The 16,205-nt window shown below is 37.1% G+C and overlaps 1 protein-coding gene and 1 long non-coding RNA gene across 3 annotated transcripts; one reads left to right on the top strand and one right to left on the bottom strand.

The window, feature by feature from the left end:
* The first annotated feature begins 6 nt into the window (after positions 1–6).
* On the top strand, positions 7–6,376 carry TMEM126B (transmembrane protein 126B). Of its 2 annotated transcripts, XM_026518221.4 has the most exons (6): positions 77–140; positions 2,533–2,720; positions 2,983–3,104; positions 4,132–4,325; positions 5,662–5,773; positions 6,035–6,376. In XM_026518221.4, exons 3-6 carry the CDS (start codon positions 2,992–2,994, stop codon positions 6,216–6,218), a joined length of 603 nt encoding a protein of 200 aa, XP_026374006.2. In that variant the 5' UTR covers positions 77–140; positions 2,533–2,720; positions 2,983–2,991; the 3' UTR covers positions 6,219–6,376. The 2 variants fall into 2 exon arrangements, with proteins under 2 accessions (XP_026374005.2, XP_026374006.2); XM_026518220.4 differs by lacking the exon at positions 2,533–2,720 and having other exon boundaries at positions 7–140.
* Positions 6,021–10,487, bottom strand: LOC130544573 (uncharacterized). The gene is made up of 2 exons (XR_008960970.1): positions 8,770–10,487; positions 6,021–8,676 (listed from the first exon to the last, which is right to left on the bottom strand). It is a non-coding gene; the product is annotated as an uncharacterized LOC130544573 (long non-coding RNA).
* Between the last annotated feature and the right edge of the window lie 5,718 nt (positions 10,488–16,205).

The following is a 16,205-nucleotide window of genomic DNA, read 5'->3' as shown; positions in this document are numbered from 1 at the left end:
CACTTCCCGCTCCGGGCGTTCTGGGTACCCACCCACCGCTAGTCATGTGAGCCGCCAAAATGGCGGCGCTCGGGCGTGAGGCTGGGGCTGACCTGAAGGATGCAGGTGTGGTACCGCTGAGAGCTGGGGAAGCGCCCAAGGTAGGCGGAAACCCGGGGCCGTATAAGTCGTGATTTCTGCAGCCTCAGTACATTAACGGATTCTTCTGAAATGATGAAATTTCAAAATCTAAAGAGAACAGCCTCCATGTCCATTCAGGGCACAATCAACGAAGCTCCCTGTTGTTATGGAAAGAGGCGGAGGGAAAGGAGACCTGAAGTCCAGTCCCGATTGCTTGCAGTTTCTTTTCTTTTGTCTTCTTTGCGCCGGCTTTCAACTTGAAGTACTTCCGTGTAACTTCTCCCCACCCCACCCCTACCAAATCCTCCCCTTTCAGATACTCGTTTAAACGTTACTTACTCTGGGAAACCTTCCTACACTTCCCTGGCTAGGTTAAGTTTGGTTTTTCTTATGCTTATTGTTTGGTTTGGTTTCATTTTTATGGCACACTAATTCTGCCTTTCAATTACCTGCCTTTTTGTCCTGACCTCGGTTGGGTTGTGGATTCCAGAGGACACAACTGCATCTTAATTATCCTGGGGTCTGTCAAATACCAGGCGCTGTGTAAATGATGAGTATTAAATAAAATTCAGAAAAGTCGGGTAAAATAATACACATAAAAGTAATCAAAACTGTAAAATGCTTTGCAGACTATAAACCTGAATACATACACTCTTACTAGGATAATCGTGGTGACCAGTTGAGTGGCCTTGGACTAGTCAATTTTTAGATAAAATGATGGTTATATTTGGTGGACGGAGGTGGGTGGGAGATGGGCTAAATAGGTAATGAGTATTAAGGAGGGCAGTTCTTATGAGCACAGGGTGTATTTTGTAAGTGATGAATCACTAAATTCTGAAACCAATATTAGACTATATGTTAACTAACTAGAATTTAAACAAAAAATTTAAAAATTAAAATTAAAAAAAGTTGGTTATCACAAAGTCTTTATATTTCAGTACTTGTTAAAAGTCTATCAAAAAAATTACTAGTCTATTTCTCTGCTTTAATAACAGTGCCTTCCAAAGACTAGGCGCTAAATAAATATTTGCACTCAGTAACTATTTGTCCTGTTTCAGTGTTTTAGAATCATAATATGGGTGTCTGGGTTCTCTGTATGCTGATAGTGTAGACAAGGTAGAAGGTTGGTATAAGGCATTCCCTGAGAGTTTTCTTTGTGCGAAGTGAGGGACTTAAATGAATTGGATGACAGCAAAATAAACATTTATTTTAAATAAACATGATAAATTACCATGTTACTGATATCTGCCTTCATAGTACATTAGATGGATTAGATATAGAATCTCCCTTAGGTATACTGTATCTTCCATTTTCCATTTATATGTCCAAAAGAGCCAAAAGATTAAATCTCATCCGTAAGAAATTGTAATTTATAATTTTTTCTCTGTCCTCTCAGATATTTTAAAGAAAAAGATAGTACTGGCTTAGAGTCCAATTCTGCAATGATGCTGGGCAAGAAAATTGTCCATTATTACTCATTGTGTAATAATATATGAAAGTTCAAAGGAGCCCATAGCTTCAGAATGTTGATGCCATGGATGAATTAGCCTTTAATTAGTTACGGTTAAGATTGGTATATATCACTTTTTCAGCAAATGAGTATTACAGTGATGTTCAACAATTACAGCATGTGTCCACTGATTACTAGTGTCAGAATCACTTGGTCTATTAAATTGCAGATTTCTAGACTTCACCCTACTCCTATTGAATCCAGGTATCAGGAGGGAGCTCAAGAGACTGCATTTCAAATAAACCCTCCTTGTGATTCTTGTGCAAACTTAAGGTTGAGAATCACTGACTTATTATCTTCTAAGGTCATTATGCTTAATCCACTCTAATTCTCTTGCCCACAACTCCTGAAATTTGAGATCTAGTCTATGCCCTTACTATAAGTGTTAAAATGGAAGTCAGTATACACTGTGAAGGGCCATAATTTTTTTAATCTATTTATCAGCTAATATGGAATCCCATGCCCGAGTGTGGCAAAAGATTTAACAAATGTTATTGTTAAGACTTTTCACAGAGACCCAAGAGTCCTACCCAGAGCAAAACATTCAGAAAGGATCCTTTCTTAGGATCCAATTTTGTTTTGTTTTGTTTTGTTTATCACTGTTTTTTACTTTCTGTTAAGATGCTACTGTACAAACCCTCTTGGTCCCTTGACATTGGCAACTGTGTGTTCATGCATCACACTTGGGACACAGGAACCTTCACATCCTGGAGCCCAGTGCCACAGGTCCAGGCTCCCTGGTATACTACATATAGTTTCCAGCAAAGGCTGTGTTTCTGCCCCAGGTGCTCCTTGAGAGCTGGATATATAATTTATGTAATCCAAGGTATCCATGAGCATTACCTCAATCTAGCCTGGAATAGTGTCCCTCTCTCTGATGTTCTCTCTCATTATTCTCCAAGGCAATCCCTGCTCTCCTCCTTCTCCAGGAAATTCAACATAATCTCTAAAATGAGCTCAGGCTTTCATGAGACAGTTGTCAACAATTAGCTATTGTTTCTACAAAGGACCTGGCTACCTTTGGGGAAAACTGTAAGAAAAACAAAAATTCAGTATCTCAGGAAGTTATCCTTCTACACTAGGTCCTAAGGCAAGTCACCCTTTCTGAACCTCATTTTTCTTATCTATAAAAGTATAAAAGTAGAGATGATCATTATTCTACTGATTTCTCAAAAAGCCATTGTCTAGCAGATAATAAGAGCTACTGAATATTGATTGAATCATTGACGAAGTATGTGAAAGCAGATGACATTTTACTAGGGTCTAAATGGTTTTTAATCTGAATCTAAAATTTATAAGATTTATTATTAATATCATAAGCTATTATGGTTCTGAAATTTTGTGTTTTCCAGGACACCAGAATGGCAGCATACACACATGGTCAGCGCAGTCTTTCTCTAGGAGATGCAAAATTCAGAAGACCAATGGTCATCGAAATCATAGAAAAAAAATTTGAATATCTTAGAAAAGAAAAGTAAGAGACACACCCAGACTGAAAGTCAATAACTTTATTTGCACATCTTCTATGTTACCATTGTTTCTGAGTATCTCAGATCCTATTAACTTTATTGAGTTGGTTTTCCAGAAAGTTTATGAAAAAACTGGAGGGAAACATGGACAGATGAAAATAGTGGTTTGTTGGAATATTGGGACTGTGGATAATTTCTTTTGCTTCTTAAAAAAGAAAATGTCCAAAATTACTGTTGAAATGTTATTTGTACAATAAACATTTTTAAATTAAAAGCAATTAGGAAAATACCATTTTGGGAGCTACTTATATTTAATTGATGTTCAATTGTATTAAATTCAGTTTAGAATTGATTAACTCAGCACAGTGCTGAATTCAGCAAAGAGGAATACAGATTCCATGATGTACATATAGTGTCATATTACCGTTTCAATTTAAATAACAGAGCTCAAGAAGAAAATAAAAGGATGTTAATCTTAGACCTCAGACATTTCTGAATTTAGGTATGAGTCAGAATCAGTAAAACTAGATCTGTCAAATCTCTTCGCATGAAGTTTTAGAAATCCTGTACAAATTATTTGAAATATATCTGCACTAATTAAGAAATAGTTATTTGCTAAAGGGCCTAACCAGATGTAAACAACTTTGTTCATATGACTTAAATTAATCCTTTTAGTAGCAAAAGCAATATTCTTAGATATCTCATAAAATTTGGCTATATTAGAATTATTAATTTTTATTTGTGGCCAAAATTTTATCTCTTAAAAAAGTTCCATTTTAGAACCACTCTAAGTGATTTCAGGAAGAGACTTTTATCCTCTCATTAGAATGCAAGTTCCATGAGAGGTGGGATTTTTTTTCCTTATTCACTGCCCCATCCTCAACACATAGAAAATGTCTTTTGCATAGTAAGTGTTCAAGAAATATTTGATGTTGAGTAAATATGTAATAATAAATGACTACTCAGAAATTGATATATCCATTAAGAGAATATTATGTTGAATGTAATTTTTCTCTTTGTTTTTCTTGTTAGGACTTTAAACATATATGGCACAGTGTTCTTTGGAACAGCAGCTAGTTTCTCTGGAATAATAGCCAACTTCATTTTCAGACACTGCTTCAAGGTTAAACATGATGCTTTGAGGACATATGCATCACTGACTACACTTCCGTTTTTGTCTACTATAGTCACTTATAAGCTCCTTGTAACAGATGCTTTGTATTCGGGTAAATTTAAATTCATTAATGTATAACGTGTTTATGTTTAAGTAAAATTACACATTAACATATACTGTTGCTACTGTTGATAATGATCACAAATGCTTGTATATTGCTTTACCACTTAAAAAGTACCTTCACATATATTGTCCTATTTCATCCCCACAACAGTTGTCCTGATTAGGCAGGGCAAGTAATATTGTGTCCTCTTTACAGATACACAACCAAAGCTAAGACATGTTCAGGTATGCTAAGAAATGGCATAACATACTGGGGGAAAAAGCAGGCTTTGGCATACTGCACACGTGATTTCAGATTCTGCCTCCCACCACTTAAGTTTTGTGACAATGGGCAAGTCATTTAATCTGAGACTCAGTTGTCTAATTTATAAGTTAGGACTACTAGTTCTTACCTCACAGAACTGTTGTGATGATTAAAATACTGTATGTTAAATGCCAAATGAGGTATCTGGCTGATTGTGGGCTTCTAATGTTATTTCCTGCCTCCTCCCCTTGCCTTAAGTTTCATAACTAGTAATGGTGGAACCTCTGAATCCTATTTATCAGGTCCCTGCTTAAATATCTCTTTCCCAGGGAAACGTTCTCTGATTCCCTCAGGGTAGATTAGGTTTCTAGATACATTCTCTATACATTTTACCTTCAAAGCATTGTGCACACTTAAAATTTTATTTATTTAAATAATATTAAATATTAAATATATTTATTTAAATAAAAATGTCATTCTTTCCTAGTGGGCTCACCTAAAGGTTAGAGATTGGGTCTCTTTTATGCAACATTATATCACCAATACATGCCTGACACAAAGACAATAAAAATGTATTAACCTAGAATCCAGATTTCTGGGTCTGCTGGTTTAGTATTTTTCATTGTCAAATTGCTTTCTGCAACCATTATATATATAAGAGATAACTCTTGGGGCGTGTGCATGGCTCAGCCATTAAGCGTCTGCCTTTGGCTCGGGTCATGGTCCCAGGGTCTTGGGATCAAGCCCCACATCGGGCTCACTGCTCGGCTGGAGGCCTGCTTCTCCCTCTCCCTCTGCTCCTGCTTGTGTTCCCTCTCTCACTGTCTCTCTCTCTTTCTGTCATTTATAAAATATTTAAAAATAAAAATAAGCGGTAACTCTCCTTATGTTAAGTATAATAAAAGCATTTTTAAACGTGCATTTAGTCTATCATGTGCCTAGACTGAATTTCTAATATTCTTTCTATTGTTTCACTATGACTGAAGACAGTACAGATAACTACTCTGTAAGGGCACAAGACTGTCTTAATAGTTCTTATCCTGAGTTTTAAAAGGAAATCAAATTTACTTTTGTTTTCCAGGCAACATAAGCCAGGAAAATTGTGTTCTGAGAAGTTCACTGATTGGCATAGTATGTGGTGTTTTATATCCCTGTGGTTTGGCTTTTTCTAAAAATGGACGCCTGGCAGTCAAGTAAGTTTGTCTGTTTGTTCCTTTTCTTCCTTCCATCCTCAATTTTTTTTTAATGTTCATAAACTTTTCTTATTCTTTAGCTGCCAGTGACACATTTTAATTACATTTTAATATAGCTTGGCACTTCAAATAGCTAGCTTTAAACGTTTTTGCTATCTACATGCAAGACCATAGAATAGAAATTATCCATTTAGGAGAAATCCATGAACTTTTCATAGAAAATACATCCAGAAGAAGTTCTTAATTATTTTTCTTTTTTAGGTATCATACTGTTCCACTGCCACCAAAAGGAAGGGTTTTACTTTACTGGGTGCTGCTTTGTCAAACAGAGATAAAAGCAATGATGATTCCTCTAGTCTTTCAGACGGTCTTTGGAATATTTAATGGTCTACAGCATTATGCAAGATTTGAAAGTACACTTGAGAAAACTGTACATGAAGATTAAAGAGTGAATGGATACTAAGTCAGCAGAATGGGTTTTTTTATGATGAGGACTCAGGCATTGCTGAAGCAGTTAAAAGTAACTCTGGACAATTTGTTTCTGTTCCTTTTGCCTGGTATACAGCAGGTTCTCAATAAATATTCAGTAATTCAGTATTTAAATGTACGTTTCATCTTTCTTCATTGTGTGTGGAAATGGGTTTGAGACTTCAAGGTCTGCTCTATTTATCTATTCACTCATGAGACATTTATTAAGCACCCTATGTCTCAGGTACCGTGTAACATGTAATAAGGAATGGTCCTTAACCCAGAAGGAACCCACAATTAGAAGAGAAATTTAAAATGTGAACACATAGCAAGAGAAAGTTTGAGAGGAACGCAAATAATTCTGTGGGCATACTGAGGATATGACTATTAACTACTTGCACAGAAGGGAAAACTAAGGGAAAAAAGTGTCATTTGACGTATATTTTGAAGGAGCAGTTGAAAGTTTGTAAGAAAGTAACACAGAAATTAACATACAGCCCATTCCTCTACCCTACATTCTTATTCTGTATACTTTCTAGCCTCTTATCATTAACAAATGTGCTGTTAAAGGAACTTTTATTGGGTGCCTATTATGCTGTGCATTAATATAGATACTGGGGGTCCAAAGATTCAGTCCCTGCCCTCAAGGAGCTCAAAATTTAAGGAGAGAGATTACAGCATACTTCCTAAAGTCTTCGAGAGCATTCCTTTATCTTAGTTCAGGAAATGAGCACTGTCTAATGGATAAGGCACAGAATGGAGCCCCACGGTTCATTCTCCTTGTCTTAACTATGTGTATCTTGAGATAAGATTTGGTCATCTGAGGCCCCAAGCAATCCAAAGCAAAATGGAAGTCTTATCAAGGTGCTCTATGACATTATAGATAACAAACTGGGATACACCCTAGTGCTAATGAAAAAAATAAAAATAAAACTAGTTAGCTATCCAACTTGGTGTTCTCAGAATAATTCATGATACTTGAAACTGAGGAAAGGGCAGGTGACTAGGGGGGAACAAAGTTAAACTGATAACTGGATCAATGGTATTCATATTTTAACTTTTTAAAAAAATTATTATACAAAGATGATACATGAATACCATCTCAATGTACCATATTCAAATGACCCAGAAATATATAGAGCAAAATTTGAAAGTCTCCCACATCTTCACTCCCACATCCTATTTCTACTCCATTCTCCAGAGGGAACCACTATCAAGTTAGCATGCCTCTTTCCTTGCAGTATTCTTTTGTAACTTAACATATTTTTTTAAAAAATATTATCCACACATAGTATACTGAAAATTAATTTTCACTTCACTATGTGTCTTGGAGGTATTTTCAACTCATTACATATAGGTCTAACATTTTTTTTAGTGACTAACATTCTTGGTGATTCCAGTATTCACGTAGGTGATCTTTCCAACACCCTGGTCTCTCTACCTCACCACTTACGCCCATGGTCATACTCTAGAACTGTGCCATCCAGTATAATAGTCACTAAGCCACATGTGGCTACTGAGCATTTGAAATGTGACTAGTTAAGATGTGTTGTAAGTATAAAATACACAAGTTTTGAAGAATTATGTAAAAAATTTAAATATCTCATTAAAATATTTCATACATGATTTATATATTTTTATTGACTATGTTGCTGTAGCCTGAGTCATTAAGTTCAAATCCTCTACATTCTTAATTTTAAAATTCCATTTTTCTGATCACTACCTCCTGTCCTTCCTGTTCATTCACTCTCCACAACTCGCATTACTATGACCTCACCAGAACCTATAATCCATCAATCCTACTACCTTCTTACTGTCCTGCATGCCCCTCACATCTTTACTGTTGTTCTCCAGGTTCAGCCACATCAATCTTTTTTAAGTGTACCAATCTCAAGGCAAAAAATAAAAAATAAAAATGAATCTAGTTAAGTTTAAATAAAAATACTGGCCTCCTTTTTGAGTTTTCTGTTCATGTCCTTGGCTCATTTGATTTGTAGAAGCTCTATAAATTCTATGTTTTATTTGTTCATATGCTGAGGTAGTAATCTGGGAAATACAGCAAGGTTGACTTAGGTTACCCTCCCCTGCCACCTGAAAGCTGACAAGATTGGTACCATACTCCATGACTTCACTTTGCCTTTTCTACAATAGAAAAAGCTGGGAAGTCTATTGATATTTTCCTCTGGTGATGGAAAGCAGTAACTTGCCAAAGTGGCTTTAAGAGGCCTGAAAGACAAAATTAGGGAAACCTTGATCTAGGCTTGAACCCAAAGGTGATGCTAGGTGAAAGGAAGCAAGGTAATAGAGACAAGATGGGTCAGAGGTGTTAAGTACAGCCTGGGCTCATCTCTCAGGTTCAAATGTCAGCTTTACTACTTACCAACAGGATGACTTTTAACAAGCCATTTCACCTCTCTACACCTCCATTTCCTCATCTGTAAAATAAAGAATAAAGATTTTACTGACTTCATAGTGTTGTTGGGATTAAATGAGTTAATATATGTAAATTGAAACAGTGGCCAACTCACAGGAAGTCTACATGTGTTACTGCTGCTACTGTTATTGTTGCTGGGACTCCATACCAGTCATCACAGCCCTTTCCCTGGCTGCAGTTAATGATTTTAGCATTTTTCTAGGAAAGATTAGAAAGAAGAAGCACAGTGAAGAAAATTCACAAGATATCTCTCATATGAATAAATATGTATTCACTTATTCAGCTAATATTGATTCAAGACCTAGTGTATGAAAGACATTGTATATCACACATTGAACAAGTTAACCTTTCTGACTGTGTTTCCTCAAAATATACTAATAACTCACAAAATATACTAATAACTAATAATCTCACTTTGCAGTGAGATTACAAAGATTAAAGTACACGGAACAATACCATACCATACCTGGCATATAGGTGGTGCTCAATAAATGTGTTTACATTGTCTGTTTTCCCTACTTCGTATATAACAATGACTAAGATATGGTCCCTACTGTGAGAAGTTACCTTCTCTCTTGCCTTTTCTTCTCCATTTCCCCCAACTGCCTAAACCATTTGATTTTTCCCCATTTTTGTATTGGATTGTATTACATTGCATTGCTTGCAATGTATTGTATTGATTTTCTCTCTGCTTTTATCAGTTGCCACCTAAGGTATTGGCACCTGGATTGCCTTGCTCAAAGAGCCAATGGGACTTGCATTCAGTCAGTAGTCCCATAGGATTGTAATAAACAAAGAAGTTCTTAATGAGCTCAAGAGCACCTCCTATGGCTATGTACCCCAGCCCAGTGCCAGTGCCGAGAAAATAGGCGAAAACTCAGAACTACCACTTTCTCCCTGGAGGTAGTCTACACATTTTCCTAGCTCCTGCCTATGGCATCCAGCCTCCAACCAGCCTGCTTTTAGATGCTGACTGAGATCCTCCCCTTTGAGACACTGATGGATTCAACTGCTGGGAACCACCAAGAACAAAGAAGGTGACTTGGACAATCACAGATTTCAGAGACAAACAGAAAAACAAGCCAGGCTAATTGATGAGATTCATCTCCTACATGCGACCATGGAAAGCCACATGCAAAATTGGACCCCTATCTCACACCACATAAAAAAATCAATCCAAATGGATTAAAGACTTAAATTTAAGACCTAAAGTCCTAAAACTCTTAGAAGAAAACACAGGGGGTAAGCTTCATGACATCAGTCTTGGCAATGATTTTTTTCTTTTATTTGACACCTTAAGCAAAGGCAACAAAAGGAAAAATAAACAAATGGGACCATATCAAACTGAAAAGTTTCTGCACAACAAAGTAAACTATCAACAAAATGAAAAGGCAACCTACTGAACAGGAGAAAATATTTGCAAACCATATCTGATTAGAAGCTAACATCCAAAGTATATAAGGAACTCATACAACTCAGAGCAAAAAGCAAACAATGTGATTTTTTAAATGGGCAAAGGAACCTAATAAACACTTTTCCAGAAAAGACATAAATGGCCAGCAAGTATCCAAAAAGGTGGTCAACATCACTAATCATCAGGGAAATGCAAACCCAAATCACAATGAAATAGCAACTCATACCTTTAGGATGGCTACCATCAAAAAGACAAGAGATAAAAAATGTTGGTGAGGATGTAAAAAAAAAAAAAGGGAACCCTTGTGCAGTGCAGGAATGTAAACTGGTGCAGCCACTATGGAAACCAGTATGGAGTTTTCTCAAAAAATTAAAAATAGAACTACCATATAATCCAGCAGTCCCACTCCTAGGTATATATGCAAAACAAATGAAAACATGATATTAAAAAGATCTATATTCCCATGTTTATTGCAGCATTATTCACAAGAGCCAAGATATGGAAACAACTTTAATGTCCATCAATGGATGCATGGATAAAGATGTGAGAGAGATATATACTCCATTGTGTTTATATACATTGTATATATATATGTACAATAATCTATAATATTGTGTGGGGGGATGCCTGGGTGGCTCAGTCCATTAAGCATCCCACTCTTGGTTTTGGCTCAGGTCATGATCTCAGAGTCATGAGATCAAACCTTGCATCAGGCTCCACACTTAGGGAGATTCTCTCTCTCCCTTTCCCTCCACCCCTAACCCCCCACTCATGCTTTCTCTAACAAATAAATCTTTTAAAAAATAATATTGTATATGATAACATATACAATTATAATTGAATGATTATAATATTTTAAGTAATATATAATAATGTATATTATACAAATAATGATATACTGTATCTGCATCTATAGACATATAAATAGCAATATTCTTCAGCCATGAGAAAGAAGGAAATCCTGCTATATGCAACAACATGGGTGGAACTTAAGGGCATTATATTAAGTGAAATAAGACAGAAAAAGGAAAATACTTCATGGTATCATGATATCATTTATAAGTGGAATCTTTAAAAAAAAAAAGTCAGACTCGTAAAAACATAGAGTAGAAAAGTGTTTGTCAGTTAAGCGTCTGCCTTTGGCTCAGGTCATGATCCCAGAGTCCTGGGATGGAGCCCCACGTTAGGCAGGGGAGAGTCTACTTCCCCCTCTCCCTTTACCCCTTCCCCTGCTCATGTGCACTGGCGCACGTGCGCACACACGTGCTCTCGCTCTCTCTCTCTCTCTCTCTCTCTCTCGTATGCATGCATGGGTGCACTCTCAGATAAATAAATGAAATCTTAAAAAAAGAAAAAGAAAAGTGGTTACCAGGGGCTAGGGTGGAAAATAGGGAGCGGTTTGTAAAAGGGTACAAACTTGCAACTATAAGATAAATAGATCTGATGATCTAATGTAAAACATAGAGACTATAAATGATAATACTGTACTATATAATTGAAATTTGCTAAGTGATTAGAACTTAAATGTTCTCACACTCACAAAGGGTAATTATGTGAGGTGATGGATGTGTCAATTAAATGGATGGAAGAAAATCCTCTTACAACATATACATATATCAAGTCTCCACAATGTACACTTTAAATACGTTATAATTTTATATGTTAATTGAACCACAGAAAAACTGAAATTTTTAAAAACCCCAGATGCAAAAAGCTCAATGAATTCCAACCAAAAGAAATACCAGAAAAAATATTTCCACACTACATCATAATCAAATTGTTTAAAACCAGTAAGAAAAAGAAAATCTTTGTAGGAGCCTGAGAAACACCTACAGAAATAAGAATGACAACAGACTTCTCACTGGTAACAGTGCTAGCCAGAAAACAGTAGAGCAAAACTTTTAAAGTACTACCATTAAGGGGTGCCTGGGTGGCTCAGTCAGTTAAGTGTCTGACTTTGGCTTAAGTCATGATCTCAGGGTCCTAGGATCAAGCCCCACATCACGCTCCCTGCTCAGCAGGGTATCTGCTTGTCCCTCTCCCTCTGCCCCTCCCCCTGTTTGCACTCACACACTCTCTCTCAAATAAATAAATAAAAACTTAAAAAAAATAATTAAGTACTAACATTAAAAAAAAAAAAAAAGTCAGGGCACCTGGCTGGCTCAATTGGTGGAACATGAGACTCTTGGTCTCAGGGTTGTAAGTTCAAGCCCCATGTTGGGCGTAGAGATTGCTTTTTAAAAAGTCAACCTAGAATCCTATACCTAGCAGAAATATTTTTCTAAAACTAAGGCTAAATGGGAGGGTGACATCAGCAAGATGGCAGAATAGAAAGCCATAGACCCCGACCCTTACATGAAGACAGAGATTTAACAAAATACAGTTGAAGTACCTTTATAAGAAATCCAGAAACTGTTACTCCAACACATGTGGCACAATTAGGAGAAAAACCCCAACTCCCTTCTCCCTGGTGAGAGAGAGAAGTGAAACCTATGTCCATCATTCTGACTTTTAGGGGGCTGCACAAGGAACCATTTTCTCTTACCTGAATCCAAATACTGACAGGAATGGTGTGCCAGGATAGGGATGTCTGAGAACAAAGGCCATAAACATGCACTAAAGTTTTCATTACCACAGAAACACTAGGTAAAACTCCAATATTGCAGCCTACCCACAGCACCAAAGACAATACAGTATCACAGAGCAACACCAGCAAGAGCTCTTGAGAAGAAATTGGAAAACTTCTTCAAGCACAGAGAAGATGCATCCCCAGAAAAGGCTGAAGCAATCTCCAGAATCTCTGGCTGGGCTGAGTAGAGAGAATTCTCCCTACAAAAAAGCAAGTTGAAAAACTTGGGAGCATAGAGTGATTCATCAAATGCTGAAATCCCAACAAAAAATAACAACCCATAGTAAGAAACAAGAAAAATGACACATTTAAAGAAACAAATTAAATCTCCAGAAATTAACCCTAAAGAAACAGAGATAAACCAGAAAAAGAGTTCCAAATTATTGTCATAAGGATACTCAATGAATTAAAAGAGAGCACTGACAGACAAAATGAAATCAAGAAAATAATACATGAATATAATGAGAATATCAAAAGAGATAGAAACTATGAAGAAGAGCCAAACAGAAATTCTGGAACTTAGGAATATAATATCTGGATTGAAAAATTCACTAAAGGTACTCAATATCAATCTGAAGAAATAAGCAATGAAGTCAAAGACAAGACTTTTGAAATTATTGTGGCAGAGGAGCAAAAAGAAAAAAGAATGAAGAAAAATGAAGTGAGCTTAAGTCACTTTTGGAGTATCATCAAATGGAACCATATATGTGTTATCTGAGTCCCAGAATGAAAAGAAACTATTTGAAGAAATAATTGCCAAAATCTTTCCAAATCTGAGAAAAGAATGGACACACAAATTCAAGAAGGTCAAGGAACTCCAATTAGGAAAAATCTAAAGGGATTTACAAGAGAAATTGTTGAAGGAAGTAATCAAGAAGATGTGATCACAGGTGGACCTGCAACCTGGACCTGGGCAATTGGAGGCTCCTTACCCCCTCCCCTGTCCCTAGAATATACATTCTGTCCACCATTCTCATAGTGGGAGCTTTCTTCAAGGATGCAGCCTTGAAAGAGCAATGTGTTACTGAGACCATCTGGATAGTATATGTGATTGAACCAAATAAGTTTCTGGTGGTTGAGGGCAGAGATCTACTTGTCTTGTGGCCACCCAAGACAAACCTTGTACATACGTTCCTTATTAAAACTTCTACCTACCAATCTGGAGTGGTCTGCCTCTTGCTTTGGTCTCTCCTTGCCCTTCAGGTACAGAAGCCAGTTTGCGAACCAACAGACATCATAATCAAACTGTCAAAGTCATAAGCAGAGAATCTTGAAAGCGAGGGAAAGGCAATCATTATGTACAAAAGAGCTACTACTAGATCGTTAGCAGATTTCTCAGTGGAAACCTTGTAAGCTGGATGGGAATACGATGACATATTCAAAGTACTGAAAGAAAAAAAACTGCAACCAAGGATATTATATCTGGAAAACCTGTCCTTCAAAAACAAAGGAGTAATTAAGAATTTCTCAGATAAAAGTTGAAGGAATTCATCACTACTAGACTTGCCTTATAAGATATGCTAAAGGGAATCCTTCAAATTGAAGCAAAAGTACTATAAACAGTAACACAAGGGTGCCTAGGTGGTTCAGTCAGTTAAGTAACCGACTCTTGGGGCACCTGGGTGGCTCAGTCGTTAAGCGTCTGCCTTCGGCTCAGGGCGTGATCCCGGCGTTCTGGGATCGAGTCCCACATGGGGCTCCTCCACTGGGAGCCTGCTTCTTCCTCTCCCACTCCCCCTGCTTGTGTTCCCTCTCTTGCTAGCTGTCTCTCTCTGCGTCAAATAAATAAATAAAATCTTGAAAAAAAATAAGTAACCGACTCTTGATTCTGGCTCAGGTCATGATCTCAGGGTTGTAAGATCGAGCCCTGCAATGGGCTCCATGCTGAGCAGGGAGTCTACTTCAGGATTCTCTCACTCCCTCTCCCTCTACCCCTCATCCTGCTCTTGCTCTCTCTTTCTTCCTTTCTCTCTAAAATAAATAAATCTTTAAAAACAAAAACAAGAAATGAACAGTAACACAAAAATATAAAACTCCCTGGTAAAGGTAAATATTTAGATAAATACAGAACATTTAAGTATGATAATGTGTATATGCAAATCACTTTACAATCTAGTGTAGAATTTAAGAAACACATAAAAAGCTATAAATTTATGTTAATGAATATGAACTATAAAAGGATGTAACTACCTCATCAGTAACACATAGTGGGAAAAGTGGAGATGTAAAGGAGTAGATTCTACACACAACTGAAGTGATTATCATACTTCAAGTGATCAGTTTTAAATAGAGTATTATAACTTTAAAATGTTTCATGTTATTGCAGTGGTAATCACAAAGAAAATATTCACATAATATACACAAAAGGAAATGAAAAGAAAATCAAAGTATGGAACATTCCCCCGAGAGAGACATGTTAGACCACAAAACAAGTCTTAAAAATTTAAGAAGATTCAAATCATTCAAAGTATCTTCGCTAACCACAATGAAATTAGAAATAGAAGAAAAACAGGACAATCCACACATATGTGGAAACTAAACAATGCACTTTTTTTAAATTATTACTCAAATATATATCATTCTTTTTTTTTTTAATAATGATTTTTTATTATGTTAGTCACCATACAGTACATCCCCGGTTTTCGATGTAAGGCTCGATGATTCATTAGTTGTGTATAACACCCAGTGCACCATGCAATACGTGCCCTCCTTACTACCCATCACCAGCCTATCCCATTCCCCCACCCCCTCCCCTCTGTAGCCCTCAGTTTGTTTCTCATAGTCCATAGTCTCTCATGTTTCATTCCCCCTTCTGATTACCCCCCCTTTCTTTTTTTTTTTTTTTTTAAGATTTTATTTATTTGACAGAGATAGAGACAGCCAGCGAGAGAGGGAACACAAGCAGGGGGAGTGGGAGAGGAAGAAGCAGGCTCCCAGGGGAGGAGCCTGATGTGGGGCTCGATCCCATAACGCCAGGATCACGCCCTGAGCCGAAGGCAGACGCTTAACCGCTGTGCCACCCAGGCGCCCCTACCCCCCCTTTCTTTATCCCTTTCTTCCTCTACCGATCATCCTAGTTCTTATGTTCCATAGATGAGAGAAATCATATGATACTTGTCTTTCTCTGCTTGACTTATTTCACTTAGCATTATCTCCTCCAGTGCCATCCATGTTGCAGCAAATGTTGAGAATTCGTTCTTTCTGATTGCTGAGTAATATTCCATTGTATATATGGACCACAACTTCTTAATCCAGTCATCTGTTGCAGGGCATCTCGGCTCCTTCCACGATTTAGCTATTGTGGACAATGCTGCTATGAACATTGGGGTGCATATGGCCCTTCTCTTCACTACGTCTGTATCTTTGGGGTAAACACCCAGTAGTGCAATGGCTGGATCATAGGGTAGCTCAATTTTTAACTTTTTAAGGGACCTCCACACTGTTTTCCAGAGTGGCTGTACCAACTTGCATTCCCACCAACAATGTA

This window comes from Ursus arctos, unplaced genomic scaffold (genome assembly GCF_023065955.2).
Source record: "Ursus arctos isolate Adak ecotype North America unplaced genomic scaffold, UrsArc2.0 scaffold_22, whole genome shotgun sequence".
In the NCBI taxonomy this organism is placed as follows: domain Eukaryota; kingdom Metazoa; phylum Chordata; class Mammalia; order Carnivora; family Ursidae; genus Ursus; species Ursus arctos.
Note: the sequence above shows the minus strand (reverse complement) of the source record. Positions and strands in the feature narration are given on the sequence as shown.

Coding starts and splice junctions, on each gene's coding strand:
- TMEM126B (XM_026518220.4), top strand. CDS start 60: ATGGCGGCGCTCGGGCGTGAGGCTGGGGCTGACCTGAAGGATGCAGGT. Junction 3,105..4,131: donor GAATATCTTAGAAAAGAAAA/GTAAGAGACACA, acceptor TTTTCTTGTTAG/GACTTTAAACATATATGGCA. Junction 5,774..6,034: donor AATGGACGCCTGGCAGTCAA/GTAAGTTTGTCT, acceptor TTTCTTTTTTAG/GTATCATACTGTTCCACTGC.